We start from the raw sequence: 25,326 nt of genomic DNA, 5'->3' as shown, positions 1-25,326 counted from the left end.
CAGGGCCGGGGCAGAGAGCTCATCAGGGTCAGCCCAGAGAACAGCGCTAACGAGCTGAGGGACTTGGAAGGGCTAGCGCACCGCCTACGGCAACTCCCCACCTTTTCTCTGCACTCACCCCAGCCAGTCCCCCCTCTACGCTTCCACGTCCCGCTCCATCTCGGAAGACCACGGATCCCCTGGGATGGTTTCCTCCTCTATGAGGTGGTACGACCTTTTGCTTGTCCTAACCACCCTATCTAATTCCCCACTCTGGGGCTCTGCCCTTGCTGCGTGGGGTCACTGAAAGCCACTGTGGGCTACTACAGTCCCTGAAGACAGAAGCCCTTTCTCTTCCACACTCCCCTGCCCAGGAATGAAACAAACCTGTCAGCAAAATACTGCCCTCCAGGATCTGATCCTGCGCCATGCACAAGGTCCCGTCTGTTATGATGCCATTGTGAACATCGTCCAGCTCCAGTCCTGAGTACAGATGGAGTAATTCGGGGTAGGGCACCTGCTCCACGATCACAGCTGGGAACACTGAGGGGTCTTCCAGCTACGGACAAGATAGGGATCTGGTTTAAAGCTCACCTGCCTCTGCCAGGAAAAAAAAAAAAAAAAAAAAATCCGGCCCTTCTTACAATTCTTCATTCTTGGAGCCCCCGGGGCTGTCCTTTGTATGGGATGACATTGCTCTGGGTCCAACCTCACTAGGTGAGGCTTTGAGTAGCTTCCTGATGAACAGAGATGGGGTAGCTCTGCACCACCTGCACTTAATCAGGAGCAGACAGTTTTAATTGGTTGTAGTTCTGGGTTAATCCATGGCGAAGGTTAGCGCTCAGTCTATGAGAATGGTTAGGCTCCTTCACAGGCCAGTGGCAAAGGATTAGTCAATGGTGAGGGTGAAGGGCTCAGCCTACAGTCAGAGCTCGGGATCCAAGATTAAGGGCTCTGTGCACCTCTGAGGGTTCAGTCTCTGGCAATGAAGACGGAAGAACAGAGGCATTACAGAGGTGGGAGGTTGGGACCCAGCCCCTGTCTGGATGGGGAAGAGGGATCCAATTTCCAGCTTGATTCATTGGGTCCACTGCTCATGTGGAGGAGGAGGAGGAGCAGGGTTGTGGAGAAAGAGAAGGGGGACAGTGCCTGCATATGGTGGGTTTGAGGTACTTTTGAGATATTTAACATGGAGATACCTATCAGTGAGTCAAAAATATGTGTCCAAGAGCTCAAAAGGGTGGACACAAAATCCCCTCGAGTGGATACAATGAGCAGGATGAGAATTTGACCCCTGGAGGGCATAGTTGTTCTCTAATCAAACAAAGCTAAATGAAAAAGGAGTGTGATTGGGGCGGCTGGGTGGCTTAGTCGGTTGGGTGTCCGACTCTTGATTTCAGCTTGGGTACTAACCTCAGGGTTGTGGGATAGGGCTCCTGTGTAGGGCTCTGTGCTCATGAGGCTATCTCCCTCTCCATCTCCCTCTCCCTCTGCTCCTCCCCCTGCTCGTGCTCTACTTTTTGAAGTAAATAAATAATTAATAAATAAATAAAAGCAAACTTCTTTCAAAAAAAAGTACTATGGGTGCCTGGGTGGCTCTGTTGGTTAAACGGCTGCCTTCAGCTCCGTTCATGATTTCAGGATCCTGGGATTGGGCCCATGTCGGGCTCTCTGCTCAGTGACAAGTCTCCTTCTCTTTCTTTCCCTCTGCTGCTCTCCCTGCTTGTGCTCTCTCGCTCGTGCTCTCTCTCTCTCTCAAATAAATGAATAAAATCTTTTTTTAAAAAAGGACTGTGGTTGTAACTGTCTTTAAAAAAAAAAAGGTTTATTTATTCATTTATTTGAGAGACAGAGAGACAGAGAGTGCATGTGAGGCAGGGAGAGAGAAGCAGACTCCCTACTCAGCAGTCAGCCCAATGCAGGGCTTGATCCCAGGACCTCAGGATCATGACCTGAGCCAAAGGCAGACACTTAACTGACTGAACCACCCAGGCACCCTGCAACTCTTTTTTTTTAATTATGTATATGAAGAATTATAACAAATGTTTATAAGAATTCTATTTTGATTGCGGGACTTTGGGTGACTTTTTTCCCTTTCTTTCAAATTTTCTGTATTTTCCAAATTTTCTTTTATGTGGCTTTTAATTCTTTTTTCATGAAGAAGAAGGAGAATGTTCAGTTCTGCCTAATGCTCCTGAAGGATGCAGAAAAATAAAAATTGATTAAATGCCATTGGGTTCAGCCACTGAACAGTCACCCTGGCTGGAGGCCTTTCAGGGAACACAGGACGATGGATCTCAGAGAGGAAGGGCCAAGGCCATGGAGTTGAGAGCTGTCTGTCCAATATGGTGCCCACTAGGCATGGGTGACTATTTAAATGTGAATCTAAAATTTTTTCAAGATTAAAAGTCCAGTTCTTCAGTTGCGTTGGCCATAGTTCAAGTGCTCCATAGCCTCTTGTGACTAGTGGTCCTATACTGGACAGGACAAATACAGAACACTTCTAATATCTCAGGAAATTCCATTGGATTGTCCTTATCTAGAGCCAGATGTCCTGGATTTGAAACCAAGCTCTGCTACTTTAGCAGTGGGACCTTGGGAAAGCTACCTAATCTTGCTGGGCATCAGTTTCCTCATTTATAAAACGGGGGAGAGGGGTAAGTAAACAGATCAATGCACATAAAGCGTATAGAACGGGCCCAGTGTAGAGTCAGCTCTCATTGAGTGTTTGCGGTATCAGGGACTTCGAGGAGACTAGTAATGCTTTTATTGCTTAACCTGGATAGTGAGTTCATGGATGTTCATTTTATAATTATTCATATATAATGTATACATATACATAAATACATATGATTATACACTTTTTTGTATTAAAGACACATCTTTTAATACAAATGGTTTCCTAAAAAAGGGAGAGAAAGGAGGTGAGCATGTAAGCACAGATGGTGGAGACTGTGCTGATGAACAGTAAGGAGTTAAGAAGGTGGTCTTTTGAAGGAGGTAGGTAGAAGGGAGAGTGTTTTGGGGCTGGGGAGGCCTGAAGATGTTCTGGGTTGAGGAGAAATGTCTGGAAGGTCTGAAGGATTTAAGGGAGAGACACTAGAGGTGACCAACAGTTTGAGGTCTTGGAGGCAGGAGAGATGAGATTAAGTACAGGTAGGAGATACCACTGGAAGGAAGAAGGACATTTCCTTGTCCCGGGTCAGCAGCGGGAAGGAAACAGAAACAGTGATGTCATCAGTAAAAGGGAGAAGGGAGGTACACAGAGGGTGTCCCTAGCTCTGAGTTTTTCTGTGAATTGGAGCAGAAGCTGTCTGCTGAGGGTGGAGAGGCAGGTGTGGGATCATGGGATCAGGAGGGAAGAAGAGCCCCCATAAAGAACAGTGACAGTTGCTGAGCAGACCAGAAAAGGCAAAAAAAAATGACTAGTAGTATCGAGAACCCCAGTGTGGTTAAATTCTTCTCCCCTTCTCTTCCCATGGTGCCTTCCGCCAGGCTTGGCACACCACAGGTGTTGGGTAAGAGAGCAACTTTAGGTGAAGACCCAGCGGCATAGAAAGTACAATGTGCCCAGAGCCCACTAGGGGGCAGCCTTGGGTAGGCCACTAGAGGTCAGATAAAGTTTTCGGTCCCCATGAGGATTCAGCACAGAGAGCATTAGTATTAGGCTCTCTGTATTGTATCATTACAAATAATCCAACTGGATCTCCTCTTGGTGAAGGTGGGAAGATGGCAGCCAGATAAGGTAGGGACAGGACTTGCCCACGTGATACTGTGGCAGCCCAACTGGGATCAGAAATCAGGACTCCTGACTCTTAATCTTTTGGTCCTTCTACCGTAGTTGGCTGCCTCTTCTCCAGTTTGTGGAAGGACAGGAGTGGAGGGTCACAGTGGGTGTGCCAAGACACCATCCAGTGGGTACAGCCAAGTGCACGGAAAACATGCTCTCTCAGCCCCAGTACAGAGCAAGATACGGAGCGGCGCGGCCCCAAGTGCTGCAAATCTGTCCTCCTTTTCACTCCCCCCACCAGAGAACTGCATTTCCAGATCTGCATCCTCAGATTGAGGCTGAAAAGATGGTTCTGGAAGGGCCCATCAACCAGGCTAGAGACATGAGTCTGAAGGAGCCAGGGATTGGTCTTTGCCCTATGGGGCCACCTGGGAGAGCTGATGCTCACTATGTGGCTGTCCCGGCAACTTTCTCACTGTGACACTGCAGGTGACGGGAAGGGGGTAGACATGTGCATGAGGGTCTGTGTGTACCTCTGCGTTCAGCCCGCATTGCTCACCGCCTGACAGCCTAGACACTGGGTTTTGCAGCCGTACGGCTGGCTTGGTGACAGCAGGTACCCCGTGACTGCACATGGAATGACCGCCCAGGGACTACTGACTGGCCGCATGAGGGACGAGCAGGTGCACTGTTTGGCTGGCACAGAGACCCAATGGCCTGGACCTAGTAGGTACTTGATCAGTACTTGCCGGAGGGCTAGTAGGGGGGTGCTGCCTAGCTTGCTCTCTGCCGGCCTGTCTGTGTCTGTCTGATCATCCGCCTGGCCAACCGGGCTGTGTTCTCTGGGGCCATACCTGGTGGATATCATCCATCCCGTTGCTTGCAAACTCAAAGATCAGGTCACTGGGCTGCAAGGTAATGGCCATACTGTCTTCTCAGAGAGCTGACAGCAGGACTCACAGGGCCCTCTGGAGCTGCGGGGGTGTTCTTGACCAGGAGATGCTATTCAGGTACCTTGGAACTTAGAGCCTCTATCCCGAGCCACAGTAAAATAAGGGGTGTGGAGAGCTGGAGTAGGCGGTGGCCTATGCCAGGTTCAAGGCTGCATGCTAAGGCTGGGCCAACCACGGGAGTCACCTAGGGAGAAGGGAGAGACAGGGGCAATGAGTAAGGCACTTTCCTGGATGTCTAGCCAACAGCCAGACTGCCAACAGGGGAGGATGATGGGAGAAGAAAGGAAGCAGGTTAAAAAAAAAGGGGGCAGGAAAAGGAGGAAGTTAACTGAGTTGCGTCCGGTGGGAAGTGGCCGAGCCTCGGTGTGGGTCTGTCAATATCGTCCGCACCTGAGCTGGCTGTGAAGACACACAGCCTCCTTCTGTGTTTTCTCCTGCCTCCTCAGAGGTGATAGATAGAGGGACTCTGGGCTCTCTCCACCCTGAAGATTAATCCCCAGGGTGTGGCCACAGGGGAAATCAGGGCACTCCATCCGTCCCTATAGATGGGACAGTAGCATGAAGAATTCTTAAAATTCCCTTGGCTCAGAAAGAATCTTGTAGGGGAGGCTGTGGGTTAGGGACACATGGGGGTACCAGGTGCTCTTCCAGACCCTGCCTGGCTCCCTCTACCTTGGAACTGGTGGCCGCTTAGCTTCGAAAGGCAGAGTCTGTAGAGGAAGAAGCGTCTCACTGTGGGGTGTTATGCCAGCAGGGCCAGCGCAGGTCTGACCCTTCTCCAGGGGTGGGGACTCTCAGAATTGGTCACGCCCCCCAGAGAGCCCTGAGACAGAGGGACTGGTGGGTCATAGGCTTTGGGCATTTATCGCCACCCGGCCACCACCGCCCCCCCCCCCCCCCCCCCGCTGGAGAGGATGGCTTCTGTGCCTTGTGTGGGTTCACGCTCTTGCCTGAGCTTTGCTTTCAGTTTCAAGACTGAACTGTCACCCTGGGAAGTTGAGAGGAGCCTCAGCTCCGGGAGGGGCCCACAGAGCCTTCCTCATCCTCCAGGGCTGGCTCAGGCACCCCCCCAACCTTTTCCAGGAAATCTGTCTGCTGCAGCCCACACATCTCCCCTGTCCCCCGTGAGGCACTGATAGCATGCCCCCTAGACACCTGCCGGGGCGCCGGGGGCCTCCAGCTGTTTGCTGTGGCCGACCAGTGCCTACCTCCCGAAGCCTAGCTCCCACCCCCACGGCCCTCCTGCCAGCCTGCTCTACTCCTCTCCTCTCGATCACGGGGCCTGCCACCCCCAGGTACCACAGCTTTGGCCCTTAGGGTTGTTTTTAATGGTATCCTCGTGTGTGTGGACATAGGGTGGGTCTACAAACAGCCCGGCGCAACCACGAATGCCTGAAGAACTCGGTCCACGCACCACAGCAGGAGCGACACATTTGACTCCTATCTCCTTGACACACCTTCCCTCCAGGTCTGGCAGTGCCAGGGTGGCAAAGCCTTCTTCTCCTGGCCCGGAAAGAAATGAGGAACTTCAGAGAGGGGGAAAAGGGGAGGAAAGGGAGGAGGACCACGGGTGACCTCTCTGATGACCGCTCTCCCCCACAGGAGACACCCAGGCCTCTCCCACTTCCTTTCCGTTAGCCCACAGGGCTGGCTCCGCCTGCTCCCCACCCCCACCCTCACCCCCGCACCTTTCCACCGGCCCCCCAACGCAAAACTTCAAGAAGTCGCTCCACTCAACCTGTCGGGTCTGAGTTTCCCTTTGGGTGAATGAGACAGCCCTGCTAGGACGAAGAGGAGGCCCTGGGGAAAACTCGGTCTGGCCCGAGTCCCACCCCCCCCCCCCCCCCCCCCCCCCCCCCCCCCCCCCCCCCCCCCCCCCCACCCTACCCCCACCAGGCCCTGCCTATGACCCGGTCTCCGGTGGCCCGCCTGAGAAGCCTCCCAGGGCCATTTATGCTTGGAAGGTCTGTCTCCTCTAGCCAAAGCGCCCCTAGGCCCGCATTCCGCAGCTCCCCGCCCTCCCTCAGGCCGGCTGTCTGCCCCCAGGAAGCATTCTCATACTAATCAAATGAAAGGGATCACTTTCACCTAATCCCACTTTGTCTAAACACGAAACTCTGGTGTCTGCCCCCTCTCCCCCCAACGACGTCATTCTGAGGCAGCCCTTCCCTCCAGGTTTGCTCATTTCCCGCTTGTTTTCACAGATCAGCACTTCACGTTGGCGAGTTCACTGGTGCTCTCTGCCTACGGACCTTCCGTGCACCTTCCTGACCTCCCCCATGAGGCAGTGGCTCCCTTGAAGGCAAGGACGACTATGCTGGTCATCAGCAAAGCGTTAGCACCCCACACTGTGCTTCGCCTGTAGCAGACACTCGATTTATGTTCGCAGAACAAACACATGAATGAACTAATAAACGAACGAACGAACGAATGAATGAATGTTACTGGTCAGTCAGTACCGGTGAGGTGTATTTTCTGGGCAAGAAGTATAATCCACGTGGGGCACTCGCATGGCTCAGTCAGTTAGGCATCTGACTCTTGATTTCAGCGCAGGTCACTATCTCAGGGCTGTGAGGTTGAGTCCTGCCCGCAGGCTCCGTGCTCAGCAGGGAATCTGCTTTAACATTCCCTCTCTCCCTCTCCCTCTGCCTCTCCCCCTCCTTCCCTCTCTAAAAAACATATATCCCTGTATACATGGGTTGTGGGGTGGGTGTTGTGTGCCCTCTGTGTGTGTGTGTGTGTGTGTGTGTGTGTGTGTTACAGCTGTGTAGTTCTGCACTGTAATTTACCATGGGAGTTGTCACTGTGGGTGTGCAAACACACCACAGATTTACTTGCGTGCAGGGTGTGCTCGTGTGCCCCAAGCGTGAGGATGTGTGCACGAGGGCCTGTGTGTGTCAAAGGGCTGCCCTGGTCGGGCCAGCAGCGCCACAAAACTCCATCTTGGGCTCCTCCTCCTCCACGCCTGCCTTCGTGAGGAGGAGGAGGAGGACAGAGCCAAGCTGGTGCTGGCTCCAGCAAGCTGCGGTGAGGGGGGCTGGGACGGGCTGCCACTGTTGCTTCCCACTACCCAGGCCACCAAAAAGCCAAAATCCTATGCTTCCCGGGAAGAAAAATGCACCAGCCACAGAATATGGAGGTGGTGGAGGAGAAAAGGCAGCCCCACACCGTACTGGGTGGACGCCTTGGCCATAGGTGCAGAGAGCTTTGCAATAGCAGAAGAGACTAATCCGACTGCATTCTTTAAGTGTCCACACATCTAAGCATCTAAATTCAGGACCTGGTTGGTGCGGGTTCTGCCGACCCAGGGTTGGGGGCATTGCGAGACTGCTGCACCCAGGACCCAAGGCTGAGCCTGGTGTCCTGTTATGTCCAAACCTCCCGCCTCCAGCTAGGGGTTAGGAAGTAGCCATCCTGTTTTTGGCCAAGGCTAAGAAAACTCCCATCCAAGCCCCACCATGGAACCTTCCAGGCCAGAAAGTTTGCCCCTCCCCCCTCAGATGTTTGAGGATTTGAAAGTGAGAGGTGGGGAGAGGCTCATTTGCATGTTCACTCACTCTCCCCAGCAGAGGAGTGAACTACCCCCCAACTAAGTCCCTCAAAATAACCTCCCTCTCCCAGGAACCTGAAACCAAAAAAACCACCACCACAGAAGGCCCGCCCTGCTGGAGGCCAGAGAGGCCCACACCAGGGGCACTCCTCCCTAGTGTCCTCACAGACATGCTGAGACACAGCTTCAGTGGCCTAGAGCCCCGGACACCGCCTTGATGGTGAGCAGGGTGCTAGGTGGGTACACACAGACACTCGGTTCAAGTCACAGACGTGCCTGGGAAGTTCCCCACCCGCCCCATCCCTGTACAGATCACAGCTGGCTCCAGTCAGAGTCGGCTCCCAGGGTGGCAAGAGCTCCACTCCCTTCACTCCCCTGGAGGCCACAGCAGGATCCCTGGCTCCCAGGGCCTGTCCTACTTGCACTGAAAGCACAGTGTCTGGAGAGCAGATGGCCCCTGACACCGTGTGTGAGCCACTGCGTGCCACAGGAGGGAGCAAGCAAGCGACTGCAAATGCACACCTCGGGCTCCCTGTGGTTCTGACTGCATTTCAAAACCAAAATAGCCAAATAAAAGTGGTTTGGGCTGCTCCTGCGTCATCACAGCTGGGCCCCTTCAGATGTACAGACCCTTTCTGGGGCTGTCACTGGCGCACGTCAGGCGGTGTCCAGCACCCACCCAACTGGACTCCTCTGCATAGAGGAAGCAGCCCCTATGTGAAAGCCACATCCACGGTCTCTGTGGAGCGAGTTTAAATCTACACCCAGTCAGCTGAGCCAGTGGCTCTCACAGAATTGCTAGTAACACCCGGGGCATTTCCACGCACGCCAGGAAACATGGGGGCTGATGGTCAGCCAGGCCACAAAGCAGAGTTCTCCTTCTCCAGTTCCTCATCCTCTCAGAGCCAGCCCTCACTCCTGAAATACCCAGTCCTCCATGAAACCTTTCTGGAATTCTCTGGAAAGGAAGTGACAATTTCCTCCATGCCATTTCCCACTCTCTCAACGCCCCTCCCTCACAACCACAAACAAAATGGAAACTACCCCAGGAACAGCTGTACCCTCTACTTAAAAACAGCCCCTCCTCTGGCTAATAGTCATCCAGAAGCAAATTTGCATGCTGTCCCACGTGACCAGTGGGCTGTATTTAAGAGCCAGAGGGCCAGAGCCAGGGGTCCAGGCTGTAGCCACGGACTGAGCAGAAGTAATCCACCGTGGGACTCCCCCACAGCCTTGACTCTGACCAGCGAGCAGAGCCCTCCTCCTTGAGCAGACGCCCAGAGAAGGGGCCCCAGCCACAACTATTTTGTCAGCTCCTTCTCCTCTATTCCTTTCTTTTCACCATCCCCTCCATTTGAGATGAAATCAGGAAGGGGGAGGAAAAAAATAAAGGTTTTGCAAGGCCCGTTGGTTGGGGTTTCTCTTTGCTTATTTACAAGAAACCCAGTTTCCTTCCTTGGCCCTGGGTCACTGCCTGCCTCCATTGTAGGGCTTGCCACAGCTCCGATGGTGAGGGAGGCCCAGAGCTCATCTCAAACTGCCCTCGTCCTTTGGCAGCCCTCTACCTTCCCAGGTCCTGAGCTGTCCCAGCGGAGGGGGCGATTAGGGCTGCAGGAGGGGGCAGCCCCCTTACCCTCTCTCCAGGAGACCCTAAGCTCGCCCCACTGTGGGCGCTGTCCAGGTTGCAGGGAGGAGGAAGGAAGCCCCCTCTCTCCTGGCTGTATCCCAACCAGCTGTGAGACCCTGGAAAAGTCAGCCATCTTTCTGGGCTGTGCTTTCTGTCATCCTTACAGTGGGGGAGGGCGGAGGGTTAAGCCAGCTTTAGCAGATGCTCACTGGGGAGTCTCGGGTGAATGAAGACGGTGGTGGGAAAGCACTCTGGAAATTAAAAATCACTCATCCATAAGATGAGTTTCAGGTGACCTCCCAGAGAGCAAAGGGGGCCTAGGGCCCCCGTGAAGCCCCCGGAAGTCCCCCGTTGGCTCCAGAACATAGACGGGGTGGGGCTGGAGGCTTCCAGTTGCTGGTGTAGTAGAGGCTGGCTCCTGGCAGGGGCTGCCCCCCCACCCCCGCAGAGAGGGACAGGCTGCTTTGCTTGGAGAGGGGCTCCCAGTCCCCAGTCCTCGTCACCTTCACCCCACCCCAGCCCTTGAGGTTGTGGTTATGTGGCAAGAGCTCTACAGAAGCCCCAGCAGGGGAGGAGGGTCGGGGTGGGGGGGTGGGGGGAAGGGTTACTGACAAAGTGAACCTATTTCCCCAGCTGACTCCCAGGGGCCTTGCCTGAGAAAGCCCAAAGAGCACCCCCTGGAGGTGCTTGCGGCCACCACATCCTCATCTCTACTGCTCCAGGGACCTGCCCACAGAGTCACAAAGCTCTTCTGGGAAGAGGAAGCCAGATCAATACAAGAATATGCTACAGAAAAGAAGGCAAAGCCTAGTCCAGAGCAGCTACTGAACCCCAGTATGGTGGGCCGCCAGCTACAGCTTAGGAGGGGACCCCAGAAGTTATGCAGATCATAAGGGCATGATCCTCTCCGTGAGAAGATCCAGTTTTGCCTTGGGGTTTGGCCAGGTGACCTTCTTCCTCTGTGAAACGGGGACATCCTCCCTAGCTCAAAGGGGTGTCGTGCAAGGCCAGTGAGTTAATGCACGTGAAAACTCGCTGTTAGTCTCAGACACGTTTTTCAATTTCCTGGCCTGATTTGCGTCCTTTTGACTACACTCACTCGTCAAATATTCAGCATCTCTTTACCTGGATGGACAGGAAGACAGGGACATGGAGATAACGGGGTGAGACGAAGGCGAGGGAGGACATGACCAACAACCATAAACCTCATGGGACAGAGAGGAAACCAGCTTGGCTATGGGGGAGAGAGACTGGCTGGGAGGTCAGGGAAATCCGCTGGGTAAGTGCAGAGGCCCAAGATCCACCAGGTGGTGGAATTTGAACTTAACATAGCTACTTGGAGTTCCTGGAGATTCTAGACCAAGGGAGGGGCCTAAGGCAAGCAGTTCTTTAGGCAGATCCGTTTGGTCTGAGTGTATGAGTGGAGGAGGTGGAAGGAGACCCGGTAGGGCAGCTGGAACCCAGGAGGTGAGGCCCAGAGCCACCCAAGGGAATCAAATGGCAGAGTATAGGGTAATACAGTCGTTGTAGGGACCCCAAGATGTGGAGACTGCTCTTACTGTAAAGACTGCTAAAAGATAAGAAGTGATGGAAACAGGAAATACAGCAAGAAGATGAGCTCACCTTGGACCACTCTGAATTTGGGATTATCTTGAAAAACCCAGGTGAAAAAAAGAAGACCTGGAGAGTCATTTTGCCCCCCACCCCCACACACACACACCATCAGCAGGAGGGACCTCTACAGGCCTTTAGTGGTCAAAGGAGCAGGCCTGGCCAGTGAGGCTGCCATCCCAGATACAAGACTGTGGCAGAAAGTGGCATGTGATGAATGAAAGGTGGCCTCAAACGGTACACACCCCACCCTTGCCCCCAGGAAGGCCTGCTTGCTTCCATGGGGGGGGGGTAACAGAAATACTGATCAGGGGGCACCTGGGTGGCTCAGTGGGGTGAGACTCTGCCTTTGGTCAGGTCATAATCTCAGGGTCCTGGGATCGAGTCCGTTATTGGGCTCTCTGCTTAGCGGGGAGCCTGCTTCCCTCTCTCTCTGCCTACTTGTAATCTCTCTCTCTGTGTCAAATAAATAAAAAAAAATCTTTAAAATAAAAAAAAAGGAAACACTGACCAGAGACTAATTAAATTAATTAGTGGGCTTTTTAGAAGCGGGGCTAATCTGTGACTTGGCACCAACAGGATATTAAGTCAGATAACTTTTATTGAAGGGACAGTGTTCTTTGTCAAGGCCCCTGCCAGCCCGTGTCCTAGAAACTGATGCGGAGGCTCTTTGCTCAGGTCTGGGAATCCCCCAGACGGCAGGGGCTGGGCTGGGTTCGCTGCCTGCCTGGGTGCCCCTTCCAAATGTCCACCCCCAATACCCGCCCCACCACTACTGGCCGCTTCCCAGGCCAACAAAAGCAAAGGACCATCCAGTGTTGCCTGCACACAGGGGAGCGTGCAGGACAGAGGTGGAAAAACAGCCCATCAGGGTGTGGGCAGCTTCAGCTCTGATGTCACCACGGACTCCTGGGGTTCCTCCTTCCCCCTCACCCACACTACTCAAAGCCTCTTCCTGACTCAGAGTCCCAGGATATCAAAGTTAAAAGGGACCTGAAAGATCAGGGCATTTATCCGTCCTATCATCCAACTGCAAACACCAAGCTCCCAAGGGAGGAAAAATGACTTGCCCAAGTTCACACAGCCAGTTGCTATGACTCCCAGGTGACCTTTCTTCTTCCCCTCCTCATTGTCTCTCGGTGTCCTCAATACAGCCAACCCTTTCCTCTGGTGAGAACAGACAGCAGCCAAAGACCCAGGGCTGGCAAATAACAATGAAGCCACACATGTGCAGAACACATTTAACTTTTGCAGCAACTTCCCCACCTCCGTGCCTTTGTTCACACCATGCCTTAGGCCTGCTGTGCCCTTCCCCAATTTCTGCAGCTCCAATTCCCACACAGTGGTCAAGATCTGAAGCAAATGTCACCTCCTTTTCACAGCCTTACCTGCTTCCTCCCCAACAAGTATATTCTCTCCCCCTCCTCCCGACACCTTCGATTTACTTCTTAGTTACTGAAGTACAGGTTGGCCAACTAGGGCTTGCATGCCAAATCCAGCGCACTGTCTATTTTGGATGGCCCATGAGCTAAGAATGGCTTTTACATTTTTTTAATGATTAGGACAAAAAAATAAACAGACGAATAATATTTCATGCCACATGAGAATTATTCGAAGTTCAAATTTCTGTCCACAAATAAAGTTTTATTGGAGTGCAGCTACGCTCATTCGTTTTCCAATCATCTCTGACTGCTTTTGCATTGTAAGTTGAGTTGTGACAGAGTCCCTATGGGCCACAAAGCCTAAAATATTTACAGTCCATTTGCAGGAAAAGTTTACTGGCTCCTGGACTAAAGGCTTCACTCCCCTCCAGTGTGAATGGATGGATTAAGCTCATTTCTGAGAAGAACGTCATGGAGCACTCAGGAGCACCAGGAAGGATGCGTGGAACCACAAACACAAACTCGGCAGATTTTCATCAGAAAGAAAATCCTGACCGGGCTCTGCCCATGCTGGGACCTTGAGCAAGTCATTTCAGCTTTGTGGGCCTCAGTTTCCTCCGCTGCCCAGTGAGGGGGTTGGACTGGATGGTCTAAGGCCCTTTCTAGCCCTGTGAGTCACAAGTCAGCAATTTATTGCATTTCCAACTCACACAGTTCTGAGCAGACACAGTCCTGATGATCCTCTCTCAGAGTTAAGAGCTTACAGAAGGCTCCCCTGCCCAACTGTGGTTTTCCGTTGCCATTGTGGGCCCCCCTCACCCCATACTCACCTGCCCCTCCCCACCCTTCCCTTCTCGCTGACCTGTCTGCCCTTCTTTCTGAAGTCCTCTCCCATCAAAATAGAGATGGCTTCCTCTGAGAGCCATGCCCCCTCCCCAGCCCCTCTGACCTGGTGGGCCAGAAGCATCCATTTTTGTGGGGGCGGAGCCAAGGGAAAGAAGGGTGCTCAGCTCTCCCCAGCCTCCCAGGACCCACGTAGACAAGCAGTCAAGTAGGGGATAGGGCCAGCTCTCACCGCACCCCTGCTCTGCCAGAGGAAACAGCCCCTCTCTGCCACTTCCTGTCCCAGGGGTTTCAGCAGTTTCCCCTTCAGGGCCTGCAGGCCCTCCTGCCCCGCCCCTGCCCCACACAGGTCAGAGAGTGCAGAGAGGGGAGGGGCCCTGCGGGGGAGGGGGGAGGATCCCTCACAGGAAGGCTGAGGAGACAGCTGTCTACACAAGGGGACGCCCCAACAGCTCCACTGCCAGCTTGCCTGGGCTGGGGGACTTGGGACTGGGAGGGAGCTGGGGCTGTCTCCGCCAAACCCTCTCCTGTTAGAGGATGAGGAGAAGTGGGTTTATCACCTTACTTAGCTATCGCCTTGAGGAGGCGGGTGCAGAATGAGCCTGGCCTTCCAGGACTGGATGAAAAGACTGGACTGTGTGCTCAGGGCAATGTCCACCTGGGCTGAGGATGAGCCCCGGGTGGCTCAGGATGGAGGGATGGACTGTGGCAAGAGCCTGGGAGAAAGCAGGCCGACTGTAAGGGTTAACTGGGAGGGGCAGGTGACACTGAAAGCAACTTGACAATTTTGCATAATTATGTCCTCAGCACCAATGGACAGAGACAACAATGGAGAGCAAAGTATTACAGTACATGTGGGTCAAGGGTAGCGGCATTTTCTGGGTGATGGAACAGGAAGCTATCACATTCCAGAGCTGCTAGTGATTTGGTGTCGTGACTTGTACTTGTAAATACCTCCCAGTTGCCCTTGCAAGGTTGGAGCTCCTAGCACTGGGGCTATGTGCCCGACAGGGATCCTGCAGGCATGTGACCATCTCTGCCAGGCCTTCCCAAGGCAAAGGGTCAGAGGAGCAGTAGAAGCCTGAGGCCCTGGACCTCTGCCTAGCTGCCGGTCCTCCTGAGGACATGGTAATAGTCCTAGAAGCCCTGATGCCTGGGATGGGGTCCTAGGAGTGGAAAGACACAATCTTTCTGATCCCCCCTATGGTAATATTGTTCCGTGAGGTCCAAGCAGCAGTAGGAAAAGCTAAGAGAACCCCTAGACATGATGGTACTGGGTGAGCCAACAAAAAATGGATGGGAAGATGGTCTTGATACCTCTCAGTTCTAGAGGTCATCCTCTTGCGACTTCGGCCGAGAGCCCTGCCCGGGCACGCCTCCTGTCTCAAGAACAGAGTCTCTCTTTTCCCCATCCCCTCGCCCTCCACGCACCCCTCCCAGGGCAAATAGGACCCAGTGCCCCAGTGATAGGGCCCCACACAGGCCTGCTTCTTCAGCCCTGCAATTTGGAGTAAATACTGCAAATCCACAGCTGGCATGGGGGACACCAAGAAGGCCTTGGAGACAACATCTGGATATGCACCTGGGATTCTGCCAGCCCCTCCCTACATCTGGAGTGCAAACCCAGGCCCAGGGTTTGGTTACAAGCCCGACTCAAAGCTGGTGGCACGTGTTTGGAAAGAGCATCTAGTCTGGGTGGAGGGGGTGGAAGCACTTGAGATCAGTGCCAGCTCAGGGCAAGTGCTTGTGGGGCTGGCACAGATCTGAGCTAGTGCTGGGCCTGGGATGGTGGGTGTGGCCACTGTGGCCTCACCATGGGCCCGTTGGGGGAGGAGCAGAGGGGTGTGGGTATTGTGTAAATGTGGGTAAGATTTTCTTTTGCGCCCTCTGATAGCACTTCAAGTTGTTCCCTCTGCATCTGGAGAAAGGGGCCAAACTGTAAAAATTACAGGGTGGGGGCGCCTGGGTGGCTCAGTGGTTGAAGCCTCTGCCTTCGGCTCGGGTCATGATCTCGGGGTCCCAGGATGGAGCCCAGCATAGGGCTCTCTGCTCAGTGGAGAGCCTGCTTCCCCTCCCCCTCTCTGCCTACTTGTGAACTTTGTCTGTCAAATAAATAAATAAAATCTTTAAAAAAAATTACAGGGTGGTGCGCAGGGAAGGTGGCTGGGATTTATACCTGCTGGGTACAAGCTGTGGAATCGGTGTGCCAAGCACTTCATCTAGGCTATCTCCTTTAATTCTTACAACATCCTTACAAAGTAGCTAGTCACTGGCAGAGCTGGGGACAGAACCCAGGTTTATTTCCAACTACTATGCTCTCTGAACTTTGTTTTCAGTGAGATCTCTTTTGGTAATAATCCTGTTTTAATAGTTCCGTTTTAAAAACAGCAGAAGTGAGGCTCAGAAAAGATTAGGTAACGTGACCAAGGTCATACCGCCCGTCCAGAATGGAAGCAGACCTTTTCTCAGGCGGCGGAGAAGATGGCGGATGTTCGAACAGAGGGGTGCCTACCAAAAGCGGCTGGCTGTCTTTCAAAACAAGAAGAGGGTCCTGCTTGGAGAAACTGGCAAGAACAAACTCAAGTCCTGCGATATTACAAAAACATTAGTCTGGGCTTCAAGATGCCCAAGGAGGCCACTAAGGGCGACTATGCTGGTAAGAAATGACCCTTTCCTGTTAATGTCTCCACCTGACCAAGATGAAAATGAGATGCAGAGGACCACTGTCATCCACCAAGACTACTCCCATTACATCCGAAAGTGCAGCTGCTGTGAGAGATGCCACAAGAACGTGTCTGTACACCAGTGCCCCACTTCAGGGACCTCCAGACTGGTGATACTGTTCCAGTGGGTGAGTGTCAACCCTTGCGCAAGACTGTGCTCTTCAACGTGCTGAAGGTCAGCAAGGCTGCCGGCTCCAAGAAGCAACTCCAGAAGTTCTAAGACTAGACATCTGCCCATACCTCTGGACAAAATTTATTTTCCTAGTTAATAAATAAATAAATAAATAAATGAGGCAGAACTCAAACCCAGGCTGTGTGCCTTCGATATCAAAGTCTAGGCCTTCCCCACGGCCCCATGCTGGTGACCATTTGCTCAGATCCCTAGCTCAGTGCTCACTCACAACACACAACTTTGAAGGTTCAGAACCTCTGTGATGCTCCTTCAACGAAAGCTTCCCAGGTCTGTGACCCACCCCCTCCTCTACGGCCTCAATCCCAATCAAAGCTCCATCGAAGAAGTGATCCCTAACATTCTGGGCCAAGTCTGCACCAAAATGGTGACAAAGCTGAGCCAGCTATGAAGGAAGGGGAAGTGGAATGGGAGGCTTCCAGCTCTACTGATGAAGGACGCTGACTCTATTCCACCTTAAGGGGCCTACCATTTCCAGAGAGTTCCTGGATCCAGACCTGGGGTGGCCATGTCATGGCCCTGCCCCATAAATATACACTTGCTCTCAGTTTACACATAATGTTAGTCTGGGTTCTTATCTCTCGGGGTACTGATTCACATGTTTATTCAAATATTTATGGAAAGTCAGCCCTGAGCACCTCATAGATGGCAGGCCCATGGCCAGGGGCTTATCGCCAAGGTAGACTGAGGTAGATTCTCTTCCTAAGTTCCCGGTAAGCTGGGTTATCCCATCTACCTAACCGATTGCTGGGTTTTTTTCTCCCCAAAATATATCTGTACCAAATATCTCTTATTTGGCCTAGAGGTTGGCAGAAAATGGGGAGTGACTGGTTAATGGGTACAGAGTCTCTTTATGGAGTGATGACAACATTCTATAATGCATTGTAGTGACGGAAGTAAAATTCTGTGAATATACTGAAGCCAATGAACTGTATACTTTGAGTATATAACTTAATTGTATGGCAATGAATTAAATTGAATTAAACTGCTATTCATTATTATTTTTATTTTTTTATTTGGGGGGGCAGGGGCAGAGGGAGAGAGAGAATCCTTAAGCAGGCTCCACACCCAGTGCAGAGCCTGATACAGGGCTCAATCTCAACGACCCTGAGATCATGACCTCAGATGAAATCAAGAGTCGGACCCTTAACCAAGTGAGCCACCCAGACGCCCCTAACTAAACCGTTATTTAAAACAAACAAACAAAAATGAGGCCCAGAGAGAGGCAGCAGCTCACTCAAGGCCACATGCAAGTTGACAGAGCAGTTCAGGCCACACTCCAGATGTCCAATTTCTGATTTTGAGGATCTCTTCTATCAGCTTCCCCATGGCCCTAAGCAAGGATAAATGCTGAGGCTGAGCGAGTGTGCAAAGCAGGGCCACCTGCATGCATGCGGGCTGGTGGTTGGGCCTAAAGCAACAGGGTAGGCAGTGGAAAATGCTATAGACCACGGGCTTCAATTTAGGTCTGCCATGAGCATCACCAAGTGCCCCTTTCTGGATCCCAGTGTCCCCGTCTGAAAAGTCAAGCAGTTGAGTCTGGTGTTCCCTTGCGAAAGGCCCCATGAGCTCCAACCCTCTGAGGTTCTTTTTTTTTTTTTTAAGATTTTATTTATTTAACAGAGAGAGAGATCACAAGTAGGCAGAGAGGCAGGCAGAGAGAGAGAGAGAGGAGGAAGCAGGCTCCCTGCTGAGCAGAGTGCCTGATGCAGGACTCGATCCCAGGACTCCAAGATCATGACCTGAGCCAAAGGCAGAGGCTTAACCCACTGAGCCACCCAGGCACCGCAAGACCCCCTGAGGTTTTAATTAGAAAGTCCTCCAAGGTGGAACAAAAAGGTGTGTCAAATATGTGCTGCTTCTCAGAGGGCTACAGGAGGTTCTAGACATAATTGGGCATTCCAATCGTTGCTCCTCACTGATAGTGACGACCAGGACTTTCCTGTAAGAGTCAAATTCTCTTGGACAATTCCACTACTAAGTTTCCCCAAGGTCTGGCATGTGGGGAGCTCAGTCCTGATTTCCCCCCACCAGCAGTGTTCAGGGATAGAAGAACCCATAATAGAGACCCATTTATCATGTCCTTTGGCAATGTGGAGTACCAGGTTCTCCGCCTGGTGCCCAGGCAGCCCCACCTTGTGTTGAACTTGCCTCCTTGGTGGAGGGAGTGATCGCTAATGGCCACTGGTCTAGCCCCCGCTGGACAGGATGTTTCCACATCAAGCCCCACTTCCTGCCGCTAGCCCTGGGCTCCGGTTCCCCCCTTCTCCTGCCATCTGGTCGCCTGCCCTCTGCCCCCTCCCCTTGCTGGGTGTTTACAGGCTGTCTTATCAGCATGGGGAATCTGGGCCTCACCCAGCTGGCTGCCCTGCCCCGCCCAGCCCAGACAGCCTCCCCAGGGCCCTACCTGCTGTGGTTTCATCACTACAGGCACTATAATCTGGAACCCCCCTTTCACCCCTAGCCGGCAGGGGGTGTGGATGAAGGCTTGCTGCCTGCCAGAGTGAAACCTGAATATTCATAGCGCTTTATCCGCCTTGCCCCAGCTGGGGGAGGGCATGCATTCTTTGTACATTGTCATCATCTCTATCTGCAGGCTATGGGGACAGGAATGAGGTGCTTGGGTCACTGAGAAGGATAACTTTGGCCTGGAGGCCTTGACGGCTCTTCTGTTCTCAACCACCAAGAGATGAGCAGCGGCAAGGCTAGGCTCTGAGAGCACAAGCAGGTTTTCTGTTTTTCTAACTGGAAGTACTGTAAACTGTCCGAGCTCAAGGTGGGACAGAACGAGGGGCCACAGGCTGACTGTGGTGGAGGGGGAAAGGCTAGGGAATCTGTGGGCACAGCCTCGGCCAATCCATGCCTACTTCGGAGTCTCATGATCCCCACACCAAAGGCTGGGATAAGGCCAGAGCTAACCACTGAGCAAGTCCAACGACTTTCCCGGGGGACACAAGGGCTTAGGTTTTTCCATCAAATAAGTTTGAACCAAGGAGGGAGACAGGGATGGGGACAGCAGGCAAACGAACACGCTGCAGGTGACGGACACACCTTGTGGCACTTTGGGCGAAGATCCCGAAAGTGTAAATTCTGACCTGTCCAGAAGCAGGTCTCACAGGGCCAGGGCCTGCTTGCTAAAGCCGACCAAGCCACACAGCAGGAATCGAAGCCACACTCCCAACCCAGGGCATCTTTCAGGAGCTTCCATGTTGCTTGCTGATAAATCAATGAAAATATATTTAGGCGGCAGATTGCAACATTCGCACTTAGGATAAAATGCCACACTTCATAGAAATTTATGAGATTGTGTCCTTCTAGGCCTCTAGGATATAAATCAATGGTTTGGGGCACTTTGGTGGGAAAGTTTGGAAAACCTCTGCTAAGGCAATTTTGCCATTAATGGGCTATGTAACCACAGGCATACCAAGTCACATGGCTCTCCCAGTCTTGGGCCTCCTGCCCCCCACTCCACTACAGACCTCGTGCTACCCGTAGCTCCTGTGACTGACCCTAGTAGCAGGCCACCATCCCCGCTCCCCTGGAATGACTTCCCCACCACTCTGAAATCACAAACCATTTAATGTTAATGTGTTAGTGAGTGATATTAGGTTAATGTGTCGCCTCTCTCCTTAACACATTTTCTCTGACAAAGGCCATCTGGAGCTACTACCCTTGTCTTAGTCTAGAGAGTGTCTCCGGGGCAACCGTGGGGCAGCCCAGCAGGTCTGTGAGGCAGGTGGGTATTCTCAGTGGTCTGCCTTACCTCACACCACCAGCCACAGAGCGATCTGGCCCTTACCACCTACTCCCCCCGCCTGTGGGCCCCGTTAGGAAGCTGTATGGAGTGGACGTGCAAGCCTTCGAAACCTAACAAGTAGGCCGGGTGCAGCAGAAAGCCCACTGACCGGATGTGAGGGAGATGAAGTTCCAGTCACAGCCCTGCCTCTGCCCAGCTCCTCCCTCTGAGCTGGCGCCAACTCCTACTCCAGGGCACACATTCAGATCTGGCCGTGGCCATGCCAGCTGCACTCGGCCGAGCTTTACAGTCCGAACTCATCTGCTTGGTTTCCAAAGGTCCTTCACAGTCTGACCCCACCCTACCTACTCAGCCTTGTTTCCCATGATTTCCCAACTCAAGCCTGGGCTTGAAGCCCAGTGGTCTCCTCATGGTCCCCTGAGGGAACATTCCAGGCTCATTCACAGAGTTTCTCAGGCCAGCCATGCCCTTGCTGCTCTGTTTTGGTTAATCAAATAATGCCCATACAGCAAGGTCCCCACCAAGGTCCCCAGACCCATGGAGCTGGTTACACCCTGAGAAGTAGAGTGCACAGCTATGGAGCCCCCTTTTCGAAATGCTGATAGCCCAGATTTGACCACGAGATCTCGTCACACCACACAGGCTTGAACTGCTCTTTAATTATTTCATGCGCCGTCCAATCCATGGGACCAAGGCCTAGCTCTTCTTCTGATTCTACCACAGGTCTGGGCATTCATGAATTAAGTTCATATAAAGTCTCTGTCCAAGGGAGATCTCTAGAATCGACACCCCAGGTCCTGACAGATGTGAGAGCTACAATCAAAGGGTGGGGCTAGGGATGGAGTTGGGGGACAAATGTCCCCAGCCCCCAACATTACTTGTCCTCTCCGGCTCCCTGTCTGTGTTTGGGGAAACATATACCAGCAAGGGTCATTTATTCCAAGCTGCATCGAGAAGGTGGTTCATGATCAATCGGGTCATCTCCCTTTGTACAAAACCACACTGTTTCCACCCTGGGAATATTAGGTGCTGATCTGATCACTGCACTCTCTGGAAAAGATTTCACGATTCTGGATCAGGTCTAAGACAGAAAATGATTCAGCAAAACAGGGTGTGTGGGGTGTCTGGGTGGCTCAGTTGGTTAGGAGTCTCTTTTTCTTTTTTAAGATTTTATTTATTTGAGAGAGAGCACAAACGGTGAAGAGCAGAGGGAGAAGCGTGAGCAGGGAGCCTGACGTGGGACTGGATCCTAGGACTCCAGATCATGACCCGGATGAAGGCAGACACTAATCTACTGAGCTGCCCAGGCGCCCTAGGAGTCTGACTCTTGATTTTGGCTAGGGTCATGATCTCAGAATCTTGCGATCAAGCCCCGTGACGGGCTCCATGCTCAGTGGGGAGTCTGCTTGAGATTCTCAATCCCTCTCCTTTTGCCCCCACCCCTGGCTTGCATGCTCACTTACTCTCTCTAGAAAAAAATAATAATAAATAAATCTTGGGGCACCTGGGTGGCTCAGTGGGTTAAAGCCTCTGCCTTTGGCTCAGGTCATGATCCTGGGGTCCTGGGATTGAGCCCCGCATCAGGCTCTCTGCTCGCGGGGAACCTGCTTCCCCGCCTCTCTCTCTGCCTGCTTCTCTGCCTACTTGTGATCTCTCTCTCTCTCTCTCTGTCTAATAAATAAATAAAAACCTTTAAAAAATAAATCTTTAAAGAAGAAAGAATGGGGTGTGAGTATAACTATATGAAGAAAAGATTTTCATTTTTTTTAAGATTTTATTTATTTATTTATTTGAGAGAAGGAGAGAAAGAGCAAAAGCAGGGGGAGGGGCAGATAAGCAGACTCCCCATTGAGAACAGAGCTTGAGGTGGGGTTTGATCCTAGGACCCCAAGATTATGATCAGAGCTGAAGTCAGATGCTTAACTGAATGAGCCACCCAGGCACCCCGAAGACAAGCTTTTTAAAAAAGAGGTATTACATTGTCTAGGCAAAAAAGGTTGGAAAGGAATACGATTGACATCTATAAAATGATGTATGGAGCAGATAATCATGGGCCCAGTCACCAAATGTGGTTCATAAATGAAGGGCAAATAATAAATAGTCCTATTTTGTATTTGCAAAATATGTAAGTCCTATTTTGCGAATATATAAGTTTGGAAACTTATGGAATTCTTTAGCTGAAGAATATCAATGAAAAGATTAAGCATTATCTATTTTTTAAAATATTTTATTTATTTATTTGACAGAGAGACACACAGTGAGAGAGGAAACACAAGTAGGAGGAGCGGGAGAGGGAGAAGCAGGTTTCCCACCAAGCAGGAAGCCTGATGCGGGGCTCGATCCCAGGACCCTGCGATCATAACCTGAGCCAAAGGCAGACGCCCAATGACTGAACCACCCAGGTGCCCTGATTAAGAATCTTCTAAAGTGACAGTTACATCAGGGCCACCCATGATTATAAAATATCTGTTGTAACAATTACTGTAGGGTGCTTGGATGTCTCAGTCAGTTAAGCCTCTGCCTTTGGCTCAGGTGGTGATCCCATTGGGCTCCCTGATCAGTGGGGAGTCTTCTTCTCCCATCTCTTCTGCCTGCCAGTCCCCCGTGCTTGTGCTCGCTCTCTCTCTCTGTGTCAAATAAATAAGTAAAATATTTTTTTAAATTACTGTAAATAGGATAAATTCGAGTATTAAAAGAAAAGGATATTGACAATCTCATTCTAAAATTCATATGAAATTGCAGAATTAAAATAGGCAAAAATAACTCTGAGAAGGAACAAAGTTGGAGGGCTAGCACCACCTGATTTCAAAAAATGATTATAAAGTTACAGTAATAAAAAAAACTGGCATTGGTGGAAAGATAAACAGATCAATCAGCAGAACAGAATACAGAGGGTGCCTGGGTGGCTCAGTCAGTTAAGCATCTGCTTAGGTCATGATCCCAGAGTCCTAGGATCCAGCCAGAAATCCGGCCTTCCTGCTCAGCAGGGAGTCCATTTCTCCCCCTCTCCCTCTGCTCCTGCTCCTGTGCTCTCTCTCACTCACTTTTTTCTCAAATAAATAAATAAATAAATAAAATCTTAAAAAAAAAAAAAAACAGAATATAGCCCACATATATAAGGACAGAAATAAGCCCACATATATAAGGACAACTGCAGTAGCCTAACAACAGCTTTTCCAACAAATGGTACTAGAATAATCGGTATCTGTATGTAAAAGGGAAAAAAAAATGAATGTGAATTTACACCTCTCGCTATCTGAAAGAATTAACTCAAAATGGATCAAAGACCAAAATGTAAAGTCTAAAACTATAAAAACTTATAAAAGAAAACATAAGACAAAATATTCGTGACCTTGGGCTACGTGAAGACTTCTTAGAGACCTCACCAAAAGTATGATCCACAAAAGTAAAAATTGATTAGTTGGACTTCATTGATATCAAAATCTTCTGCTCTACAAAAGACACTATAAAAAGAATGAAAAGGCAAGCCAGAGACTCAGAGAAAACCTTCACAAAGCAAGAACAAAGGTCTTGTGTCCAGAATATATAAGAACTCTCCAAACTCAACAAGAAAAACAAATCAATTTTAAAATGGCCAAAAAAATTTATTTTTAAAAAATATTTTATTTATTTGACAGAGAGAGAGAGAGAGAGAGCAAGAGTGCATAAGCAGGGGAAGCGGCAGAGGGAGAGGGAGAAGCAGACTCCCCGCCGAGCAGGGAGCCTGATGTTGGGCTCTATCCCAGGACCCTGAGATCATGACCTGAGCTGAAGGCAGACGCTTAACCAACTGAGCCACCCAGGCGCCCCAAAAAGGGGCAAACGATTTAAACAGATACCTTACCAAAGAAGATATATTGGTTATAAGTAAGTACATCATTAGGGAAGTACAAATTAAAACCACAATGAGGGCGCCTGGGTGGCTCAGTGGGTTAAGCCACTGCCTTCGGCTCAGGTCATGATCTCAGGGTCCTGGGATCGAGTCCCGCATCGGGCTCTCTGCTCAGCAGGGAGCCTGCTTCCCTCTCTCTCTCTCTGCCTGCTTCTCCGACTATTTGTGATTTTTCTCTGTCAAATAAATAAATAAAATCTTTAAAAAAAAATAAAACCACAATGAGGTACCACTGCACACCTATTAGAAAGGCAAATTAAAAAGACTCAACCAGGGACGCCTGGGTGGCTCAGTTGGTTGGACGACTGCCTTCAGCTCAGGTCATGATCCTGGAGTCTCAGGATCGAGTCCCGCATCAGACTCCCAGCTCCATGGGGAGTCTGCTTCTCTCTCTGACCTTCTCCTCGTTCATGCTCTCTCTCACTGTCTCTCTCTCAAGTAAATAAATAAAATCTTTAAAAAAAAAAAAAGACTCAACCAAGTGTTGGTGAGGACACAGAGCAACTAGAACTCACAAATGACTGGTGGGAATGGGAAATAGTACAATCACTTTGGAAAACAGTTTGAAGTTTCCTTCTTTTTTTAAAATTTTTTTTAAAAGATTGTATTTATTTATTTATTTATTTGTCAGAGAGGAAGAGAGAGAGAGTGAGCACATAAGCAGGCAGAGAGGCAGGCAGAGGCGGAGAGAGAAGCAGGCTCCCTGCTGAGCAAGGAGCCCGATGCAGGACTCGATCCCAGGACCCTGGGATCATGACCTGAGCCAAAGGCAAGCGGCTTAACCCACTGAGCCACCCAGGCATCCCAGTTTGACAGTTTCTTAAAAAGTTGAAGCTACAACTACTGTATGATTCAGCCATTCCACCTCTAGGTGTATTTAACCAAAAGGAAAGGACATATATAGCTATGGAAAGATTTGTACATAGTTGTGCACAGCAGCTTTGTTTGTAATAGCCAAACATGGGGTGGGGGAAAGCCACCAAGTGTCCGTCAACTGATGAATAAATAATATGTGCTATCTCCATACAATGGAATGCTACCTAGCAATAAAAAAGGAATGAAATGGGGCGCCTGGGTGGCTCAGTGGGT

The 25,326-nt window shown here is 51.1% G+C and overlaps 1 protein-coding gene and 1 pseudogene across 3 annotated transcripts in view; one reads left to right on the top strand and one right to left on the bottom strand.

Moving 5' to 3' along the window:
* ELF4 (E74 like ETS transcription factor 4) overlaps positions 1-25,326 on the bottom strand; it is a 40,311-nt gene that overhangs the window by 7,061 nt on the left and 7,924 nt on the right. For 2 of the 3 annotated variants that reach the window (XM_059384673.1, XM_059384674.1), the window contains exons 2-3: positions 4,564-4,846; positions 367-538 (exon numbers count right to left, since the gene is read on the bottom strand). In XM_059384673.1, coding sequence (XP_059240656.1) covers positions 367-538; positions 4,564-4,635 — 244 coding nt within the window. In that variant the 5' untranslated portion in view covers positions 4,636-4,846. The remainder of the gene's footprint in view (positions 1-366; positions 539-4,563; positions 4,847-25,326) is intronic. The other variant, XM_059384675.1, reaches the window with a different exon arrangement.
* LOC132007364 (small ribosomal subunit protein uS17-like) lies at positions 16,157-16,618 on the top strand (annotated as a pseudogene).

This window comes from Mustela nigripes, chromosome X (assembly GCF_022355385.1).
Source record: "Mustela nigripes isolate SB6536 chromosome X, MUSNIG.SB6536, whole genome shotgun sequence".
Taxonomy (NCBI): Eukaryota; Metazoa; Chordata; class Mammalia; order Carnivora; family Mustelidae; genus Mustela; species Mustela nigripes.
Note: the sequence above shows the minus strand (reverse complement) of the source record. Positions and strands in the feature narration are given on the sequence as shown.